The following is a 24,053-nucleotide window of genomic DNA, read 5'->3' as shown; positions in this document are numbered from 1 at the left end:
AGTGAATTCCTATTCTGTGCTGTAGTAAACTTCCATTTTTTTCCAACCCTCAGTAAAGCCTGTTACATAGTAGCCTTGAATTAGAGGTTTCTTTGGGCGAATTAAAGAGAGCAAAGTTGGGCAAAGTGGACCAGAAAGAGTTGGAGCCACCAGTAAGAAGCAGTAAGTGAGAGATAACTAAGACTTGTTCTCAGAACAGGACATGTTAAAGAATCTTACTCCCCAGCCAGGTGTGGGTAATCCTTAGAAATAATGAGGAAGGCACTAGTTAGGAGGAACGGGGCTTGGGTTATTTTATTTAAATACTAAAAAACAAATTTACCCTAGGAGGTTGTCAACCTGGGGTCACTGTGGTTACACATACGTATCTTTGTACGTATGCATGAACCGAATGCAGATACATCTTAAGAAACCTTGTTAGTCTTGATTTTTATTTTCTTCTTTGCATTTTTCTATATTTTCAAAATCCTGTACAGTGAACATGCTTTACTTTCATAGGACAAACAATAAATACTTTAACAACAAAAACGTTACCCCAGATAGTCACCTTTAAATTGTAGATCTCCTGATTGAGAGCAACATAGTTATTGCTTATGTATAATTCAATTAGAGTAAAAGCTTTTTGTAAACCACTCAATGAAGTGATTTTGTTGTTCTCAAGAGAAAGGGAGTGAAGATGAAGTATGTTATCAAAAGTATGCTTTTCCAAACCGGTGAGAAGATTATTATTTAGGCTGAGGCGGGTTAATTTAGTCAGCTTGGAAATGCCTAGAAAAATAAGCAAATTCAAGAGAAGATTCAGACTGCACTGAAAGGTTAATTTAAAAAATAAGTGACTGGTCATTTTTTCTGTTTCTCTTTTTCTAAGTCACGTGGCTTTACGAATTCTATAATATTTACCATCATTGTTTACCCTTTTGTTTAAGAAGGATATAATGTGTACAAAGTCCCAGCTAACACTTTAAATTTCAGTTTGGGATTTCTAAGTAGAATCATTCTTCTTAGGTATAAGGGGATATATTTATCATGTAGGAAATATTGAATTTTGCTTTCAAATAAACTTCAAATAATATAATTAAGATGTTTCACCATCACAGTAACACAAAGCTCTACACAAAGCTAAAAATAATCACCAGCCCCCATTTTAAAACAAGGGTAAGGAACTAGCTAGAGTACAACACTCTGGAAAGTATTCCTCATTGTGGCATCATATGTATTATAAAGAACCATTTAGTCTAATTCTACCTGTGTATGATTATAAGTTGCCCTTTTTAAAGTTCTCTAAGACAGAACTTTAAAGCAAATGCCATCTCTCACCACTGTCTAACCCTGATGTACGTTATACACTGTAGGCATCTTGTAACTATAGCTAGGAAGGTGCAGTTGAAAGATAAAGATTTTTGGAGTCAGAGTTGGTTTCAAATGTATCACTACTAGATTTGGGACCATAGATAAATTATGTAAAATATTGTAATTTCTGAGCCTCATTTTCTTTATCCATAAAATGGACATACTGAGACCTACTTCTAACGGGTTATGGAATTAAATGGAATGGAATTTGAAAAACGTCACTGATAGCTTTTGGCAAATAACTGCTCCTCAATAAATTTTACCCATGCTCCCCTTTCACACCAACCTCTATCATGGGACTATGCAATGTTGAAAATAAATCAATCTAGGGCAAGTTAGAATAAAACCATCAAAGTATTAATCCTTAAGTGGATATGAAACCTATCATGTTTCCCCCAAAGTAAGACCTAGCCGGACAGTCAGCTCTAATGCATCTTTTGGAGCAAAAATTAATATAAGACCTGGTATGATATTATATTATATTACATTATATTATATTATTATATTATAAATACCCAGTCTTATATTATAGTAAAATAAGTCCAGGTCTTGTATTAATTTTTGCTTCAAAAGATGCATTAGAGCTGCTTGTCTGGCTAGGTCTTATTTTCGGGGAAATATGGTATCTATGTCTGGAAAAAAGAAGAGAAATATCTGTTAAAGTTTAGTGGGGTAGCTATCTTCTCCGATAAGTGGGTTTAGGGGAAATACAGGTAGAAAATTCTTCACTTCACTGGGCTTATGGAAGGGAATAAAAAGGAAATAAGGCTTTCAATTGTACATATGAAGCAAAACTAACAGTTTGTTGTATGGGAATGGAAGACTAGTGATGGTTCTCAACACAAATGCCTGAGCTACCCCCAGGTTTACTCAACTGAAATGCATAGAGGAGAGGCCTGTGAATCTGTATGTTTAGTAAGGATCCGAAGTGACTCTTATGGTCAAGCAAGTTTTAGAAACATATCATTAACGGCCATTAAAATAAAGCATAACAAATGTTATACGCATACACGCTGTTTTAAAAGATATTTAATATTTGCTTTTTCATATGTAATTGCTTGAAATAAAATTTTCTGTTTTATGAAAAAGATAGTACGCACACATGCTAAGAATAATCTAACAATTCAAAAGTGAATACAGTATAAATTAAGTCTCTTATCCAGCCGTGATTTTTAATTCTTACCTTCTGTCCTTGCCAAGGGCAACCCTATTACTAAAAGGTAAAATCCAGAAAAATTCTATACCCTGGATAAGTATGTATGTTTGTGTGTATGTGCACATACCCAAACATTAGTAAAGCTGCTTAATTGTACTTATATGTGGAGCCACATAAAAGGTTACGTAGTTATTATACATTTGATTTTTAACCTCTACTGAATAAAATTCTCGTTTTTCTTAGTCTTCAAATTTCCAAATGTAAACTTAATTCCATATTTTGAAAAATGAACTGGGCTTTTTTTTTCTTTTTCAAAAGCACTTCATTCATTCATTCATTCATTGTTTTCAACTCTACAGATACTAATTGCTGCCTAGTTTGTCGTATGCTAGGTTTGATAATAGACAGTACACAGTGGCACAGAGGACAGAAGAAGGAAGGCAGGAGAAGCAAAAGTCAGCCAGCTGGACTCATTATACAGCAGGTGGTCACAGATCCCACTAATAGGTGTTTAAAATATTCTGCTCCAAACCTTTTTGGAACTTCTCTAGAGATTTTCTTCTTCAGAAATTCTATCCTCAGTGGTAATTCATTTTTTTTCTTCTGTCAGTTATTTTAAATATTTTAAACTTTCAATTTCTCAAATCCCTTACCTTCTATCTTTGAGATGCAGTTTCCATCTAATGTGAGCTCTTCCAAGTTCACACAGGATTCCAAGCCTTCCATTTTAGAGAGATTATTGTTATTGAATGATGCCCATTTCAAATTTTCCAATTTTTCTAAATTTGTGATTTCAAAGAGATGTTGCCCATCTAAATTTAAGGCCGTTATCTGTAGAATAATCACATTATATGTTACTTTTGAATCTTATCAATGTATTCAATGTTATAAGATAAAATGTCTCATGAAATAATTCAAATGTGAAAAGTAACATCAAAGGAATTCCTTCCCCATAAAGATACTGTGAAGCTCATAGTTTACAAAGAAGTAAAACTGACAAGATTGTAACTGCAATAAGGACTGCTATGGTGTCTGAACACTGGGCTGTGCCAGGCAGGTTCCCACTGCAGTGAAGGATTTGTCCCAGCTGCTGCAAGTGCTGCTGGCAGAAAGCCTTCAGCTGTCAGTCCTTCAGGGACAGCCTCAGCTGCAACGAGCTGTCTCGCCCAAGGTCACGCTCCATCCCAAATTGGTCCACAGCCAATGATGGAGGGATATAAAGGCCTGGCCATTTAAACCCAACCTGGGAGCAACCTAAGGGGCCCGTCTAATTCCAGAACTCCCTGTGTGATCAGCTAAGGCTGTCACTGGGCCTGCATCACAGCTAAATATCTGTATATATCTCGTAATAAAAATAATGCCACAAATATTTTCAATTTTCAAGGTTCAGCTTCTCTTAACCCAGTTTCTTTGGTAGGGAGTATAAGGGCGCTTTTTGCAGCAAGAAGCTGCTGGTGATCTGTAACCTTTTCCTGCATCCTTGGCTGAATTCTGACTAGCAGCCCTATTCCCTCGCCAGGGATCTTGATAGCTTTTACCTTGCCACCCAAACTTTTGGCTTGATCCCTGGCTCGGAGCTTTGAAGTTTGCCTGCTTATTTTGATATATTATTAGAATCTACTCTTTGGTTTTGTAATGTACCTTTATCTCAAATCTCCAATTCTATGGTGATCCCCATCAAGGCCTACCCCCCATGACATAAGGATACACAACTTGACGTCCCTATTTAATTTTAATTTGGCTTTTCCAATTTTCTGCCCCTTATTTATCTGTGCCTTCTTTGTGATACACAGACCAAAGCTGACTAAAAATCAATTAAAATTAAGCTTTACATTAGGTTTAATAGAATTAACCTTTACCTTCAAGTACCAGTTTCCATTCAGATGTGAATGTGGCCCTAACTTTGACATCTGTGTCAGAATTTTGGCAGAAGTCCAGATACTAAGTATCCGTGGTCTCTCCTCTGCAGTGCTAGAATGTGGTAAGAGAGAGGACTAACAAAATAAAAGACCACATGGTGAATAAAGGAACTAGCATATAGAAGTTAATTTATATATAGTTAAAATATAAAACTAGGTTGGTGCAAAAGTAATTGCGGTTTAAAAGGTTAAAAATAATTGCAAACACCATAATTACTTTTGCACCAACCTAATATTATTCCCTAGATGAGTGGCCCAGTGAATAATTTTAAAATATGACATTTGCTTTTCCTGAAAATGTTTTCAATATCTAAATAAACTTTAAATTATGTATTTCACTCATTTTTTGTTTTAGCAAATAGTTAACTGTTACAATATAACTATATTTATAAAATTGTGAAAGGATTACTGGAATACAAACACCCATCTAATCCAGTTATGAAACCAGCTTAAGAGCTAGAACATTCTTATTACCCTAGAAGCTCCCTGTGTGCCCCATCCTAATCCTTTTCTTTCCTCTCTTCTCCTCAGAAGCTGTCATTCATCTCAGGTGAATCAATAAATCCCCTAAGAAGTGATTAAATGATCTCAAATTTTGTATCCACCATTTGCATGCTTTCTTTATCAACCTATATTTTGTGTCCATAAGCAATATATCATTTAGTCTGCACATATTTGAATTTTATGTAAATTGAATAATATGTATGCATTCTATGACTTGCTTTCTTGCTCACTATCTTCATGAGATTCATCGATGGTGCTGCGTGTAGCAGCAGATCATTCATATGTCATCGCTATATAATATTTCCTTATCAATTCTCCTGTTAATGCACAGCGGGGCTGATGTCAGTGTTTGCTTTTATAAACATTGCTGTCATGACTATTACTGTGCATGACTCCTTGTGCATACATGCAAGAGTTTCTTTCGAGTATATAGAACTTGCTGGATTGTAGGGTATGAATATATTCAGCTTTACTAGATAATGCTACATTGTTTTCCAAAGTGATTGTACCAGTCGTAACCGTTACTTCAGATCTTTGCTAAAACTTGATATTGTCAGGCTTTAAAACTTTTGCCAATTGGTGGCTTTAAATTAGTAGATCACTGTAGTTTTAATGTTCATTTTCTTCAATAATGTGGTGAGCCCTAAGTTATTTAGCTGTGCTGATTTCCTCTCCAGTGATGTATCTGTTTAAATTTTTTGTCCATTTTACTATTTGATTGGTTGTCTTTTCCCTGATATATGCTGGATATATAAATAATACATATTGTCAGTTATATGTGTTGCAAAGTTCTTTTCCCACTGTGTAGCTTATCTTTTCACTTTCTTCATGGTGTGCCCTTTGAGGAACACATGCACTATTAATTTTAACACAGACAAATCCAATCTTTTATAGTTTATGCTCTTTGTTTCTTGTGTAATAAATTCTTCCTTAATTCAAGGTCATAATGATAACCTCTGCTATTTTCTTCGAAAACACATTTGGCTTTTCCTTTTACAGTGAAGTTCTTGATGCACTTGTCCCACTGTCTTCTATTGACGAGCCTCCCTGATCTGTAAAGGCAGCTCTATTCTTTATCAAGTTTCCATGTGTGTAACGGTCAACAATGGGTCTTTATAGTCTGTTCTATTGGTCTATTTGTGTAACTCTGTGCCAATTCCACATTGTCTTAAAGCATTTTAGTACGTTTTGATTTCTGGTAGAGTAAATCCCCAAATCTTCTTCAGGAGTTAACTACATTTTTATCAACAAAAAGTTTATTTCCTTCATTTTGAGTAGATCCAAAATTAAACATTACATTGCTTAAGGAATTAGTATTTAAATACCCCACCAAAAGTAAATAGCTAGATAACTAGAGTGGAGATATTTAGGATGTTGAAGCTACTTTGGCCAAAGTATAGCATTATTAATCTGGATACCATAGGTATTTCCCCTTCCTCAAGTTAATAGGTTTTGTTTTTTTCAGCCAGACACACATAATATCAATACTAGGTAGATAATTCACTAAATGTTTTCTCAAGGCCTTTAAGCTTACCTTATCCACGGAAAGTTGCTTATTTTCATATGGGCTTTAGAAAGGACTCTGAGTTCAGGTTGACTAGGAAAAAAAGTTACCCTGGAGGTATTTTTGGGGTAGTGTGCAGGGATGAGAATCCATACAATCAGTTCTTTTCAAATGGGATACATTTAAACAGAAAAAAATTCAAGTGATGTATTTGTTATATATCAATTGACTTTTTAAATTAGTATGCTAAGAAGATACAAAATCTTAACGAAACAAGAGTATGGGAAATATAATTTGTATATTCTAAATAGCACACGAAATACTAAACAGTAAAATGCAACCTGCGTAATCTTTGTTCCAGTAATAAATTTCACAGCTGCTGCTGCTTCTTCTTCAGAAATCACGAGTCCATCTAAATGAGTGAGAGTCTTTAATCTGCCAATAACACTCAGCCTTAATGTGGCTGGCTTGGGAAAAATAACAGAAAGTTAATTTTTACAACATACTACATATATTATGGCATGGAAAGGAGTGCTTCTTCACTCTATCCCATGTAAGTCAAAATTACGCATCTCCTATTTTATTACATATCTAAAAATAAAGGCTCAACTTAATTCTTTAATATTAGTTGAAATTAAATTATGTTTATGAATTAATCTGCTCTGTTTGGAGGTGGATGGTTCTGCTCTTATGGAGTGGGGAGGTTCCATAAGCTGTTGAAAAGTGACTACAGTGAAAGTGTTCAAAGAACAACTGCAGTGCCTCCCTTTTATCTAGATCGGCAGTTAGCTAGTCAGCTCTGAGTGTGATTCAATACGGACTTTCAGCCTTTGACATCTAATTTGGTAACAGAGAGACAGCTGTACTGTGATCATTCAGGAAGTCTGCTTTGGCAAAAGAAAAATATCCTTCAATTTTATGGAGCAAAATAGAAGATGTATAACAATATAAACAGTATTACGGCCAATTGAACAGAACCAGTCATGCTTTAGTCCTTTTTAAAATGTTGAACACAGTCTTATATACATTTTTGAAAAGCAAGGAAAGGAGGATTCTTGAAATTATAATCTTAGGGCTTATTTTAAATACTTGGAGATACCCTTAAATATAATCATTAAATATTGAAATTTCTTAGCATGAACCTACATATTTTTTGATGAGAAAAAATAGTGTTCAACCAAATTTCCTTTTATAATAGACCATAAGACTTATAACCCAGGTTTGTCAGGGGAAGTCACAAATTTGTTCCTTCTTAATAGAATGTTTCTTTCACTGTATTCTATTATTTTTGGTTCCTATGCTTCCTTTCAATAGGGTTCTAGCACACTGAACTACATCAACTCTCTGAAGTTTTGCAAACGGCAATGACATCTAATACTCTTAAAGCCATAATACTCTCAAACTATTAAAGATTACAAAAACAATCTGATATAAAATTATAGTCTTTTCTTATAGTAACATTTGAGTTACTACACTAAATTGAACTTATGAAATATTTAAAGAAATTCTAGTAAAACAAAGATAGTTTGTCTATTTCTGGCAGTGAGAAAATGGCTTTGAAATAAAAATAATTGTTTACTTTTTTTATAAACATGTCTGTCGCATACCTTTTGCCACGGATTATGTCGAATATTGAGAGTGAGAAGGCTTGTGGTATGTTTGCGTAACACATTTATTTCAGCGCCAGATTTTTTCAGTTGATTCCAGCTCAAGTCTAAGTGCTTTAGTTTCATCAGTCCTCTAAATCCTTCAAGGGTTATCACATGGTTATGGCTTGCATCCAAATATTCAAGGTTATACTGCAATACATACAAATAGAAGTGATGCTGAAAAGATCACGGTTTGTACTTACATAGTTCTGTTTTGTATGATTCTCTAAGTACTTTACATGCTCATATATTTTTCTTATATAAAACAGATTGTATTACATAGAATTTTGAATCTATTTAACATGTTTACACATCATTAAATGTTTTTCAAACTGATTTTTAATTATTGCATATTATTCTAATATGTGAGTTATTAGGATTGTTTTAAACATTTTTTCTATGGACATTTATGTGGCTTCTAATTGTTGGCAACACCGCAACAAATGTCCATGATCATACTTCAACTGAGACTGATATTTTTTCAGAAAGGTTTCTAGAAAGGAGATTATTGGTTTTAAGGTTTTTTGTATTGTTAAGACTCTTGATATAAATATTGCTAAATAGTTTTTAAGAAAGGTTGTATCGATATTTTCTTCCAACAGTAAAATATGAGAATGCCCATTTGTCTAACTACCGAGCAATCCACTTACTTGCCTTATTTTAATTTACGTTGTTTATTACCAGTGAAGTCAGACATGTTTCCATTTCTTTATATTAGCCTGTTTCAAATTTCTTTTTTTGTTTATCGGGTTTCTCGTATTTGACCATTTATCTATTCAGAGCTTCATCCTACTTATTTGTAAGAAATCTTTAAGACTTTGTTACTTCTATTTGTTGCAAATAATTTTTTCTTATAAGATACAGGAGGAAAGGAGATAAAGAGAACTTTAAGATGATATTTTGCAACATATATTTTAAAATAAAAAATATTACTATAAATTAAAAATGAACTTCATTTCTTTACAGTTTAATTTAAACAACTGTTTGAAGTCAGCATAGAATTAGTCACTGCTATGCAATGCATAGTTCATATTGTTGGAATAGCACTATTACAGAGGTTCAGGTTTCAAGAATTAAATGTACAGGTCATTAAAACCTAAAAGAAAATTTCTAGACACCAAATAGTGTTACTGACATTTTATTTGCCTAAGTAGGCATAAAAAACCCATCATTTACTATTATTATAATTTCTTGAACAAGAGCATATTTGGCAGTAAAAAGAAGTATTGAGGACATAATCTTAGATCACTCTTTTAAGTGAAATCAATTATACATTCCCTTCCGACTTTCCTACAGGAACACTATGCCAGAAGAAAATGAAATAACACTTAAGATGCCCGAAAAAAGAAATTGTTAGCCAAGGACTTTTTAAGTATAAAGGACATAGATAAACTGTTATCAATATGTGGTAATTGAAGGGATAGTGTTTCCATAAGCCCTTCCTGAGGAATCTATATTAGTATATTTTTCAGACAATCAAAATGTTTAGAGAGATACCAACCTGAGGATTGGTGATGAGAATTAAATATACAGTTACCAGTGAACTAAAAGGGAGAGTGTGAGGAGAGTAAGGCTGCATGCTCTGACAGTGTAGTAATTTTAATTACATTTTAAAATGGTGAAGAACGGAAAGAGCATACCCAAAAATTAAAAAAAAAATATTTCCAGTAACCATATTGATGAGAGTATTAGTACTTTCATTCTGAGACTGTTGTATGTGTAATAGGGGATAAAACAGACAAATAATTATAAAACATTCTAATTCTGTCACCTCGTATCCTTGAGAATCAGGGTCTCGGTGTGGGAGAAAAAAGATATACATGTAACAGAGAAGAGGGTAAGCTAAAAGGTTTGTACTCTTGAATCTGAATTGGAAGTATCACTGTAAATTTATGAGGTCAGTTTTAGTTATACATACATACATACATATAGTCACACACACACCCCTCTCCTACAACAAATTCTATCCAATGGAAAGACCTAGAAACAGTGACCAACCCAGACTGTAGTACTGAAATATCACTTTTCTCTAAAAGAAACCAGGGCTCCTTGTGGAAATGGCTGATCCCATGTCTGCAACAGAAAATGCATAAAGTGTATGGAACATTCTTCACACCAGGTGGCAAAAAAGCTATCAAAGGCCACTAGGGTTATTGCAAAAGAAGCTAATTTTAAGATACTCCCAGTGGCTAAGGATAAGACAATTTGAACTCCAATTGTGATAATAATTGCAATGGATCAAATCTCATCAAATATGTTTAAGTCCCCGCATCCCTAATGATATTAAAAAACAATGAATTGCTCATCTTTGGGAAATCATAAGGAATCAATTCATTATTTTAAAAATTGGTAAATAAAGGTAAATAATCAAGTATCTATTTTGCATTTTCTATATGAATGGTACCACTGGGTTACCAAATAATAAAGGAAATGTCTCTATGTAAGGCTATTTCAACTAATAAATGAAAAAGAAATGATACAAGAATATTGCCATTTTGTAATCCCCTATGAATTAATGGATATAGGCATGTCTAGGGGCTGTTGGCATCAGAAAAGTGAGATCACCGACATTTTGTGCTTCCTACATTCTTGCCAGAGGAATGGAACCTGCGTTGCTAATCTTTGGATCCAGTAGCCAATGTTCAAAAAATGTGGAGGGTGGAGGGCATGCAGGCTTGTATCATAAATAAGCAAATCAGCAGGGTCCAGACTGCAGGAAACTCTTTGGGTTGGAAAATCCAAGTGTTTCTGCAGATAAACTATGGAGAGTAGAAGGGGATAGAAGGGAAACCTATGAATTAAAAGTGGCTTAAAAGATGTAGCACATTTTAAAAAATGGCAAAACCAAACTATTGTGCTAAGGATGCACATTTGGGTGATAGAACTATGGGGGAAATGCAGGGAAAGGATTACTATAGAATTCAGGATAATGATGTCTTAAATGGGACATATAGAGGGAGCTTATGCTGTAGGTGGAAAAGTTCTATTTCTTGATCTGGCTGCTGGTTACAAGCATGTTCATCCTATAATAATTCATGAAACCACATGTTTGTAGCATGTAGCTTTCTGCATCTGTGATTTATATTACAGAAACAGGTGAAATAATACACAAGTAAGGTATCTCCTCTCTCTAACACTCTTATCGTCATTTTTGGAGACATATTTATACATCAAATAATTGATGTTTGAGAGGTCTATATCTAGTCACCTTTGCTAATCCTAAAATTAGAAAATACTACTTAGGCATAAAATTTGTCCAGTTCACTTATCTGTAAAATGACCATGGTAACAGTCATCCAATAAGTAGGCTCTGAGGCTATGATGACGAAAGACATTTTTCAATTTAAGAATAACAAAGCCACGTTGCCAAATACATGCCAGGCTGCTGGCTAAGCTCACTCACAATCTAAGTGCCTTGCACCACTTAAGAGTTTACTCTTTAAAATTGTGCCTAAGTAAAATTATAATAATTGTCAAGACCTTTGGAAGTGCTAGCAAATCATCAGAAAAAATTAAATTAAAAACTGTCAACAATTTACATACAGTCCTGGGACCTCTACTAAACTACCTTCTTTCCTCAGCTTCATGCTAAACCCAGACTATAAGGGATCCTATTGAAAAGGACTTTAGCTTACCAAAAGAAATAAATGGGGGGGGGGGGGAGTGAATACCAAAACCTAAGGCCAGTAAGCAGAGGGACAGCTCCCACAACAGTGGTGGAAGCAGCGATGCAAGGGCTTTGATTTGGTTGCAAGGAGGTAGAGAAGAGAATGAATAAGAGCTGAGAATGACGATATAGTCTGAAAAGGTTTGTCAGGGACTGGTGGAAATGGGATGCTGGGTTGGAGTTCTAGACCACATATATAACTTTTTATTATATGATATATAACAAGGAAAGCAAAAGCCAGACAAGATCCATACCTATGTGTATATGTGTATAACTATATTTTTCCTATGATCTATGTGAAGGCAAACACAAGTCAGATAAGATTTATGAGTGTGACATTCAGGCAGAAAGGACAAGGCAGACAGAAAGAGAAATAACCAACATGGATATGAACAGATGGGAAGAATTGACATTAGATGTGAAGTGGTAAGAGCAGAAGAAAATGGAAAGGACACTTTCCAAAGGACATTTTAAAAACAATTCCGGAGTAGTTTTAACAAATTTATTTTAAAGTAGCTAGAAATCATATATGACCACAGGTGTATATTTGGTTTGTAAATGAAATCTAAATCTGAGGCCTGTTTTAGAAAAAGTAACATAGTATAATTTATGCATGTTTTGTTCCTGATTTGGTTTGTGTAATCTTGAATATGGTATATATGAGGTCATAATTACAAATGTAACTTATCCATTAAATTAATACTTTTATTTTACTTAAGTAATTTCAAAAGTACAGTTCTTACCAAGTGGTATACATCATCTAAACAAGTAAATTCATTAAAGCTGATACTAAGTTTTCGAAGTCCTGTTAACTTAGAGAGATCTCTTAATTTATTCAAGCGGTTTCCATGTAGATTCAGACTCTGAAGTAAAATAAAATACAAATTAAAAAATAAGACAGATTATATTGTATACCACACTTATTTAAAGAACATTAAGACAGAGCCAATGAGAAAGAGATTCTAGTGTATGATTTTAGAAGGTACAGTTTATAATAGCATCATTGGATATGGTTCTGGATTAATTTGATTTTCCACTTGGTCTAAGTTTATCAATAACTGGCATGAGATTCTTTTTAGAAAATAGTGAAATATACTGTTAAGATATTTACTAGGGGAGCTCTGTTTCTCAGGCTAGCTAGTGCACAATGTAGGCCCTAGAGATTTGGGGTATTAGCTAGGAGAGAGAGAGAGAGAGAGAGAGAGAGAGAGAGAGAGAGAGAGAGAGAGAGAGAGAGAGAGAGAGAGAGAACAAGGATACACCTTGACTGCAGGAAACCGTATGAGGGCACTGGACTAAAGAAGAAGGGCTGAGTGAGGGCGTAAAGTAAGAGGGCAAAATGTCAAAGGAGGAGGTGGAAGAGGGTCTAAGACAATTTATATATCAGAATTTGGACCAGGCTTTCCCTGTTTGTTTGACCCTGGACTATAAAAAATGAATGTTATTACATTTTTATATTTAGGGGAGACCCTGATGTCTACATCTTTTTCTGTCTTTAAGCTATACTATTGTGAATGATATCGAGTGAAGACTATATTTATGGATTGTCTACAAAATAAACAGTGGCACAAGAAAATGTATTGATACAGTTGACCACATTATTCACAACAAATGGTTATTATGCTAACTCAGGTGTCCACTTCCCAACGGTCTTCGCTCATCACCACCATCTAATACCCTGTTATGCAGTGGACTTAACTAAATTCCTGCAGGGAGAAATAGCTAAATGTCAAATAGTTGTCAAAACTTAGCAAAAATTGTTAAGAAGGGTCAATTTATGCAGACCAGTTTATTCTACAGGACACATATTGGTATCACCAATGACAGCTTCTACAGATACCTTACATTTAACACGTCCACAACTGAATTCATCATCTTCTCTATATATCTGCTTGGCAGTCTATGTTTTCAATCCTGATTAAGAGTTTCAGTATCTAACAAATATTGTTGACCCCCCCTTCCCTCTTTTCCACAAAATATTTGATTCTAGAAATGTCTCTCAAATCGACGCTCCATACCATCACTACTGCTGGATTATTATTTATCCTTTGGACGGCTGCCATAGTTTCTACTGAATTTCCATCCACCAGTCTGACTTCAGTTAAATCTAACCACAAGCTGCCAAAGGCAGGGTCTTTAAAAACAGAGAGCCTGTTCTTTAAAGAAAAGATTCTAAATTTTTAAAAACCTGCCTTCTAAAATCCATTCTAGTGTGTCTGTAACCTTCTGCTCTTCCAGCCACAGCTTCCTATTTCTTCCTTGTATTCCAATCTACGCCTCTACCTTCGACATCACATACCCTGTGTTCTAGTCACACTGAATTTCTCGGTGTTCCCTGAAGACACCTGGCTCTTTCAAAAACATGTGCCTATAGGTAGAGTATTTCTTATGCCTGGAAGACATAAACAGCTAAATTTCTCATATCCTTCAAAAATCCACACAAAACCTACCTCTTGCTGTGGCACTGTCCCAGCAACTCCAAGCTTCCTATAGTTGCTAACATATCTGTCTCCTCCACTAAATTGATGTCCTCGATGCAGGAAAAATAATTTATCTTTTTCAAACCCCAATCCTACCTCATTGCCTAACACAGTAAATTCTCAGTAAATGATAGATGAATAAATCAGACCAAAAGCCAGGCTATAACTAACTCTAATTTTTAGTATTATTGAATTGTGCTATAAGAGACTATAGAATTACATGTTACATACTCTGGGGTTTTTATTTCTACATATTTTATTTATTTATATGGATGTCTTCATAAAATTCAATCTAATGGGGAAGACTGAAAAGAAAATAAGAGGCGTGTACCTGAATTTCTCCTATCGCGATGGCACAAAGGAAGGAAAACAAAGGATGTGATGTCTCCACATTCTTGTAATATCTGGTATTCTTACTAGAAGCCCTAGAAAGTTTGCTAGCTTTTAAGTAGTGTAGGCAAATTTAAGAGGATAAGCCCCTCCATTCTTATGTTATGGGTGTTGATCAAATTAAAGCAGTCAGGTGGAGGTCAAGTAGGTCAAGGTCATTTGAAGTCTTACTCTTCTGTCTTCCATCTTACAAACCAAAGATAATAAAAGAGACCTACCTTTGTTTTTTTCTTCACTTTTATTTAATCCCTTTAAATCTGTAGGAATACATGTTGTGGAAACTCAATCCAATTAGCACACGTTCATTTATTAAATTTTTCCTTACAAAAGCTTTACCATCAAAAATGTATTACTGAAATATGAAATCTTGACAATCTAGTGCAGAAATAATAACTTCTCCATACTGTCAGCTGGAAGATTGCTACAGCTGTGATAAAGATGGTGATATTGCCATTATGTTGTAAAGTTTTCTTTCGTCTCTAATAATAACTGGCTAAGGTAAGGACTTAATCTAATTGACTTGACGATTCAGTGGGTGGTGAAGACACGTTTCACCAAAGCAGGACCATAAACTTCTTGAAAAGGTTGTTTTCTGATATTTTCAGAAGCAGACTTAAAACTGTTAACCTCACTTAACTATGTCAAAAAATATTTTTGCATTCTTTCTGTTTCACAGTCACTTGAGAAAAAAATTGTCATAAACAATGGATCTAGAAATGTCACAATGGAGCAATGTAATTGACTTTCAAGATAACAAAAATCATTTTTGAATTTTATCTATATCTCAGCTTTCAGTGCAAACATAGATAGTGTTGTGTAGGAATACGTGGTCTTCTCAAGTATTCTTATGCATTTAGCAATCAGATATCAATTTGCTTACTAAATCTGCAGATTCAGGCAGACAACCCACTTTGTTAAGAATCACTCGCTGTTTGCAAAGACAATCTTTTTTAAACAAGTAGCTAATGATTATCATTGTGTGCCAGGAATTGTGGTTGATAACGGCAGAGCTGCTGCTAGTCCATACAGTGTTTATGAGAAAAAAGCATCCTTTCCTTAAGACACGTTTATTTCCAGCTTTTAGAAAATTGTCCTACTATGCCAATTTTTTTAGTACAAGAAAATGTACCAGAAGTCGTCAGAGAATTGTTGCATATATACAGTACTCTCTGATCTAAAAGGTGCCCCTTGGCGGTGGCCCTCCTGTGCAACGCGCAGCGCACAGACTTACACTGTTGCTCTGCTGCTGCGGATGTACTCGTACATGACTAACAGCCATAGCTTCCGCCTCTATGGAAGTTACAGTCTAGGAAGGATAACCCAGCACATAACAAAGGAATCTGACCTAGACTCAGAGGTTAGAGAAGACTGTAAGGCTTAAGTATAGATTTTAAAGCTGTATGGGAGTTAATTAGAAGGGGGTCAGGGGAGAACATTCCATGCAGAAAGACTAGCAAGTACAGAGGCTCTGTGTTGGCTGCAAGCAGGGTGCATCTCTAAGTAGGAAGAGGCTGAGCACAGAGAGCTGAAGGGAGGATAATACGAAAAGAATCTGGAAAGGTAGGCCAGGGACCAGGCCATGTAAAACCTTATAGGCCTAAGGACTTTGGTTTTATTTTGAAAGCAATGAAAAAAGTCATTTGAGGATTTCAAGAAGAAGCGGAGAGGTGGGATAAAAGTGACATGATCAGATTTACATTTTGAAAAGATTATTCTAGCTTCAACATGGAGAATAAGTTGGGGCTCAAAGTGGAAGCAGGACAGGGCCTCTGTTGCCGAGCTCTAGGAGGCACCCCTCCCCTCAACTGAGTCCTATTCAGTGATACAGTGAATGGCACCCAAAGAGCACACACTAATACAACATGCACAGTGCCGCCTGGAGCTGTGTAATATTGTGATGGGAGAGGGAGCCAGGTTAGAAGGCTATGGCAGTAGTCTAGGGCAGAGATAAAGGTAGTTTGGATAGATTGGGAGCAGAGTGGAAATGGACAGATCTGAAAGTCAAGATAGGGAGGCAGGCTTAATACGATTGTCTCAATAGAATTGCCTCAGTGTAAAGTGACTTATTTAAATCACTTAAATAAGTTAACTGTTAATTTCGTTAAGCTGAAGCTCCCATATTGTATGTTGATTGATCCTGGATACTGCTTTGAAACTTACCTGTCTCCATCTTAATCATTTAAGGAGAGTTGATGTGTTATTCAGGAATAAAATCCCTTGCAAACCAGAAGGCTACCTCTAGACCTGCAATGTCCTGTATCGTGGCCACTTGCCACCTGTAGCTACTGAGTGTTTGAAATGTGGCTGGTCTGAATTGGGATGTGCTGTAAGTGTGAAATACACTCCAGAATTCAAAGACTTATTTTGAAACTATCTAATTAATGAATCTTAATATCAATTGCATGTTGCAATAATATTTGGGTATATCGGATTAACTAAAATATATTATTACAATTAATCTGGCCTTTTAATTAAAAAAGAAATTTAATGTGGCTAATAGAAAGTTTAAAATTATATACATGGTTCATATTATGTTACTACCAGATCTAGTCCACATACAAAAAATGGGTTGGGCACTTTCAAATCTGACAGCACGAGGCCTGGCATCATCAGACAGGTGGTTTAGTATCTTTAGATTTCACATGATAGATTCCGATTCCAAATTCAAGGTTTCTGTCCCAAAATTTTACCTGTCATAATACTTACCACAATATGACTGTAAATATTTGTCTTGGCAAGGGAAAATATTGTTTTATCATCCAAACTAATAAGTTTTGGTCTTGGCTTGATCCTGGGTTCCATTTTTATAACTTCTTCATCAAATTTCAAATCCTGGGACAATACTGATCCTTCTAAATTTTTTTTACTTTCTTCTAGAATAACATTGTTGAACGAAGAAAATAAAGAGTGAGGCTTGACCTAAAAAAATGTATTAAAAATATTGAAACTTTGGTTGCTGTATTTATCCTTTTGAACAAGAAATAGATTATGTAGTAAAGATAAATTAAGTTTTTTCAGTTATATAGTAATATCTACGATGATCAGAATCACATTAGGAAATCTATGAGAGTAGACTAAAATTGTGGGCTAAGGATGAGTATATTCATCCCCTCCCACTGAATAGTCCTTAAAACTGGCAAAAGATAATTTTAAAACAGCAAAGAGGGCACCAACAAAAGACTAAGAATTGTGAGACATAAATCATTCAGTGATTGACAGAGAAAAAGGAGCAGAAATATAACCTGTAGCCAAAGCATACGCAGGAGATAAACACATTGAAGAACAGATCCAGAGAAACCTGGTGTTCAGAGTGAACAAGTTAAACAGCAGGAGGATGCTCGAGGTAATTAAGTATTCAGGTAATTGGGGAATTATGGTACCAACTGTGGATGGACAAGCAAGCACAACATGAAACAAATGGAAATGGCTCTAAAAAAAACCCAAACTGGTCCATACGAGAATTTTTTAAAATCTGGGAGAATAAAGCATTTATAAGAGCATGCAGCATCTACCATAGAAAAGAATAGGGTAAACATTTCAAAGTCAAATTAAAAACAGTTAGTGAAATAAAAAATAATCACTAAATGCTCTGAACACCCAAATGGATATGGCAGCAGATCAAATTAGCAGTATGGAAGCTAATATTGAGGAAATCTTCCAAAACATAGAATTTTAAAAATGGAGATGCAAAAAAAAAAATTGTAAGACATGGAGAATTAATTAAGAATGTCCAATGTTTAACTAATAAAGATGCTAGGCAGCTTGACAGACACTAGAAGAGAAGAAATAATCAATGAATTAAGAGAGAAAGAACTGAACCTTCACATCGAAAGAGCTGTGGCAAGCAGAAGAATGGAGCTAATGTCTTCGCTGATGTCACTGAACAGTAACAGCAATCAGGAACTGCCTACCTCTTGACTTCTTATTATTTGAGTTCCTTTATTTACTATTTGTTTGGGATTCTGTGTCTTTTGCGGAAAGTGTACTTGACTAATACAATCCCATTCATAATAACAATATAAATTCCCAGAACAATACTTAACAAGAAATGTTTAAGATCAATGTAAAGAAAACTGTAAGAGAAGACTTGAGTAAATGGAATAACTTAACCATGGTCCTGGATGAGAGGCCCAATACTGCAAAGTATTTAGTTCACCCTAAATTAAGTTTTAAATTCAATACAATTCAATCAAATCCTAATAGGATTTTAAAACAGAACTTTACAAGCTGATTCTAAATTTTATTTGGAAAAGAAAACGCTCAAAAAAGCCAAGATTTTTTTTTTTCTTTTAAGGAGTTGGGGGAGGGGAAGGAAATTTGCCCTATTACATATCAAAACATATCGTCAAGGTTGTAATAACCTTGGTACATGTGTGGTAGGGGTCCAAGACTAGACAAAGAGATCAATGAATAGAAGGATCAGTAAAATACCCCTTTTATATGAAAATAATTTTAACAATAAAGACGGTATTTTCAAATACAGCACAAAAGATGATGCTTGTCAAATAGCTATTCATTTTTAGAAAAAATATTTGATCACCCTACCTCACACAATATAAAACAATTTCTAGATGGAACTAATAAAGTAAAAGTTTTAGAAGAACTTATGTAGATTTGGAAGAAAATAAAGAAGATTTATATAAATGCCTTCTGAAACGAGACATAAAATTCAGAATCCATACCAGAAAAGACGGAAAAAATTGACCTCTTAAAAATTAACTTGTTGACAAAGAAGCAAAAAACATACAATGGAAGAAAGACAGCCTCCTCAATAAATGGTGCTGGGAGAATTGGACAGCCACATGCAAAAGAATGAAACTGGACTGCTATCTGTCACCATGTACCAAAATTAATTCAAAATGGATCAAAGACTTAAGCATAAGACCTGACACAGTAAACTGCATAGAAGAAAACATAGGTACTAAACTTATGGACCTTGGGTTCAAAGAGCATTTTATAAATTTGATTGACTCCAAAGGCAATGGAAGTAAAAGTTAAATAAATGAATGGGACTATATGAAACTTAAAAGCTTCTGCATAGCAAAAGAAACCATTGACAAAATAAAGAGGCAACCAACTGAATGGGAGAAGATTTTTGCAATTAGTGCCTCCGATAAGGGGCTAATATCCAAAATATACAAGAAACTCATGCAACTCAACAACAAAAAAACAAACAACCCAATTGTAAAATGGGCAGAGGACCTGAAGAGACATTTCTCCAAAGAGGACATACAAGTGGCAAATAGACATATGAAAAAATGCTCAACATCACTAATCATCAGAGAAATGCAAATAAAAACCACAATGAGATACCACATCACCCAGTCAGAATGGCTATCATCAACAAGACAAATAGTAACAAGTGTTGGAGAGGCTGTGGAGAAAAAGGAACACTCATACACTGTTGGTGGGAATGCAGACTGGTGCAGCCGCTATGGAAGGCAGTGTGGAGGTTCCTCAAAAAATTACAAATAGAATTACCATATGACACAGTAATCCCTCTCCTGGGTATCTACCCAAAAAGTCTGAAAACATTTATATATAAAGACACGTGTGCTCCAATGTTCATTGCAGCTTTGTTTACAGTGGCCAAGACATGGAAACAACCAAAATGTCCTTCGATAGATGAATGGATAAAGAAGTTGTGGTATATATATACAATGGAATACTATTCGGTGGTAAGAAAAGATGATATAGGAACATTTGTGACAACATGGATGGATCTTGAGAGTATAATGCTAAGCGAAATAAGTCAGACAGAAAAAGCAGAGAACCATGTGATTTCACTGATATGTGGTATATAAACCAAAAACAACAAAAGAACAAGACAAACAAATGAGAAACAAAAACGCATAGACACAGACAGTAGTTTAGTGGTTACCAGAGGGTAAGGGTGGTGGGGGGTGGGAGATGAGGGTAAGGGGGATCAAATATATGGTGATGGAAGGAGAACTGACTCTGGGTGGTGAACACACAATGGGATTTATAGATGATGTAATACAGAATTGTACACCTGAAATCTATGTAATTTCACTAACAATTGTCACCCCAATAAATTTTAAAAAATTAACTTGTAAGTTACAAATTAAAATGACAAATGAGTTTTTTTGCTACAAATAAAAGACAAGTGACATAGAAATGCATAGAAAAAAGATTGAAAGCAAACCCACAAAGCTGTTAACAGTGGATGCCTTTATGAAAGGGAGTGGCAGTGGGGTTGAAGCAAAAGCAGATTTTCATGTTTATTCTATATTCTTCAATATAGTTGAATCTTTTCCAGTGAGACTATAGCCATATATTACTCATGTAATATATTTGCATAATTAAAATATTTAGGTGTCATAACGATTTGTTTTCAAAATTAACTATGCATATATAAAATAAACTTGACATAACATTGGACTTCAAATTACTGTCCTGTTCTCATTTAAGGAATTCCAGCTTTAAAAATACATTCATACCACCGTAATATACTCAAATTCAACGATGTATTCTGGCAAAACAAAGTCATGGTCAAAGACAAACCACTTGCACTGCCGAAAGTTGCAATCACAGTCTCTTTGTTGCACTACAGAATCTAGAGTAAAATAGAAAACAGAAACAAGCAAAACAAACACTCTTCAAAATGAAACATAATATGCTTTTTTCATTTTTACATGGATTAATAAACAACAAACTCAGTAAGTTCCAACTATTATGTTATTGTGTTTTTTTTTAATATCTCCCCCACACACCACAGATAGCTTCTTAATTCTGTAAATACTTACTAGTCACCTTTTCACTACATAGACTAGTAGGGTTTAATTTTATTCATATTATTTTTCCTTTTCATACTTTTTTACTTTTCTGTTCAATGTGTGGCCATATAGTTTCAACAAATGTATTACTCTAAAAATTTGTTGTTAAGATGAAAGTTTTTATCTTTTGAAATACATGTTATATATATCATATATAATACATATATGGTACTTATATGTATGTGAAATATAAAATAAAATTTTACAAACTAGAATATCTACACATACACATATATAAATGACATTGAAGTAGGGGGTAGAAAAATGGAAGCTCAGTAGCTAGGAACATTTTTTTGTAGAAAAGTTTACAAACTATTTTAGGTAGAGGTTAAACTGTAAGCATCTGTATTAAATACAAACATTTTGTATTCAGAAAGTTGAAAGCAGATTTCTCTTTATGGCAAACATACTTAGTAAATATTTTCGAGGAATGAACACTGAATTAACCATTGGATAGTTGGCTTGACTGATGGAGTCCTGTTCACGAGCCTGAACACTCTGGCCAAGGAAAACTTTTGTAATGAGGAGGATGCCTAAGTTGAAAAAAACAAATCATTTTTAACAATAATGCATTTTAGTAATTTTCCAATATCACCTTCCTTATTGGTTGGCCCCAGACTTGACTGCATATTGTGTAAAGGCAGAGATCCTGGCTATCTTGTTGCCACTGGATAGCACATAGCACATTGCTTCACCCAAAACAGGAGCTCAAGAAATATTTGTTGAATAAATAAAATGGTTATAAAAGAGGATTCCTGTGATTTTATCACTCATATAAATAAGTTAACCATATTTCTGACTACTCAATCTTTAATAGGTTAAATAGTTGAGACCAACGATTACGTGTCCCTTACTCCCTGACCTGATCAAATCTCCTTATTATACATTCTTTGGCACGATGCATTAATACTTCATCTTTGTAGCTCTTCTGATAGTTGTAATTTTATATGTATTTGCATAATTATTAATGTTCGTAAACACCATAAAGGAGAAAATGCATCCACTTTGCATTGACTGTATCACTATCACTTACCCCATGCCTCACACACAGTAAGCATTCAATAAATATGTGTGGGACTGAAGGATGAATGTGGAAGAGGGTGAGGCAAGAGAGGACATGATGAATTGGTCTCTTTCCCCTATCTGTAGGAAGCAGGGATCCTCTTCTAGATGTGTCCTAGAAACTGGGTCATGTACTCTTACTTATACATATTCAAGATGCAAATAAAGTACATATGACTGAATAAATTAAATACCAAAAGTTTATCTTCCAAAAGGCAACTTATTAAGCAATCCATACGTTTCACAATTTGTTTTTAGCCAATTTTGTATTTAAAACCAGGATTTATTATTATATTTTGATGATTAAGGACAAATAAAGCCTGCCTTCCTGAGTGCTCTATGTGATGATTAATGTATAAATGGGCCAAGTTCTTTTCTCTTCTCTATGAATTTTGTGTGTGTGTGTGTGTGTATAATACACATACATGTATATGTATATGTATATATGCATGTGTATGTATGTATATATTAATATAAAGTTTGTTTTATTTTGGGACACTACTTAATGAACAAAAGCAGACTATGAGGTGTTTATATCATATAAGTAGGATTAAATATGAGTAACAAATGAGTCTCATCCTTATAAACACATAATAATCACTCAGTAAATATTTATTGATAACTTGATTAAAGTAATAGATCAGAAAGTCATGTATTACTACACCAGTAAATACTTAATAAAATAGGTTTCAGAAAATCTCCCAGGTTGGTAAAACCAAGCATCAAAAATGTTATGGAAATAATTAATGAAGTTGAAGACTTAGAACTTAAAAGTTCAGAAATACTGTATATTTGTATTACCATGTCTAAAGAGCTCATGCTCAAAAGAGTTTTTCTTCTCATCCTTGTACTTCTGCTGTAGAAACTGAATTCTGGGACAGTCACATATACTTAGGCTGTTGGCAAGAATAACAGCTTCTTTTCTGAAAGGGAGCTGTAATGCAAAAACAAAGTCTGAGTATTTTTACAAAACTGACAGTACTTCAGCATCAATACAGATGGTTTATTATTTTCTATTTATGTGTCTGGGCAAAGAAAATGCAGGCCAGATTCACTGAAAAGAAGTGGATAACCTTCACGTGCAACTTAATTCTGTAAAACCATTTATATAATGTATTTTAAACGTATATGCAAATAGGTTTATGAAAAGTGATGTAGAACAGTATTTGTTTTTGTAAAAGCAGCCAGAGTCAAGACTGACAACATTGTGTGGTGCAGGAGCTACAATTTTACACATATTCAGTGATATTTCACTAGTAATCGTGTAAATTCTAAAAAGAAAATCCTGTGGGAATTACATCAGTGAAGACATATATATATATATATACACACACACACACACACACACATATATGTATATATATACATATGTGTATATATATATAATTAGACCAGATATATTATTAAATATATATATATTTAATAATATATATATAATTAGACCAGATATATTATTAAATATATATACATATATATTTAATAATATATCTGGTCTAATAATCGACATTGTTTTCCAGATACTTGTGCTAATGCATGGAAATCAGTTTGCATTATGACTAGATTTATTTCTTGAAA

At 34.3% G+C, this 24,053-nt stretch overlaps 1 protein-coding gene across 2 annotated transcripts in view; it reads right to left on the bottom strand.

Annotated features, from left to right (window-relative positions):
- Positions 1-24,053, bottom strand: part of LRRC9 (leucine rich repeat containing 9) — a 99,488-nt gene that overhangs the window by 36,231 nt on the left and 39,204 nt on the right. For both annotated transcript variants that reach the window (XR_012494668.2, XM_074327409.2), the window contains exons 13-22: positions 23,280-23,412; positions 21,827-21,949; positions 21,081-21,196; positions 17,326-17,538; positions 12,493-12,612; positions 8,041-8,232; positions 6,775-6,900; positions 4,366-4,500; positions 3,160-3,337; positions 548-768 (exon numbers count right to left, since the gene is read on the bottom strand). Coding sequence is in view for 1 of the 2 variants with exons in the window: in XM_074327409.2 (XP_074183510.2) it covers positions 548-768; positions 3,160-3,337; positions 4,366-4,500; positions 6,775-6,900; positions 8,041-8,232; positions 12,493-12,612; positions 17,326-17,538; positions 21,081-21,196; positions 21,827-21,949; positions 23,280-23,412 (1,557 nt within the window). In the remaining variant the exon portion in view is untranslated. The remainder of the gene's footprint in view (positions 1-547; positions 769-3,159; positions 3,338-4,365; positions 4,501-6,774; positions 6,901-8,040; positions 8,233-12,492; positions 12,613-17,325; positions 17,539-21,080; positions 21,197-21,826; positions 21,950-23,279; positions 23,413-24,053) is intronic.

This window comes from Rhinolophus sinicus, chromosome 3 (genome assembly GCF_057876585.1).
Source record: "Rhinolophus sinicus isolate RSI-liver-muscle chromosome 3, RSI-T2T, whole genome shotgun sequence".
Taxonomy (NCBI): Eukaryota; Metazoa; Chordata; class Mammalia; order Chiroptera; family Rhinolophidae; genus Rhinolophus; species Rhinolophus sinicus.
This window is presented reverse-complemented; position numbering and strand designations above follow the sequence as displayed.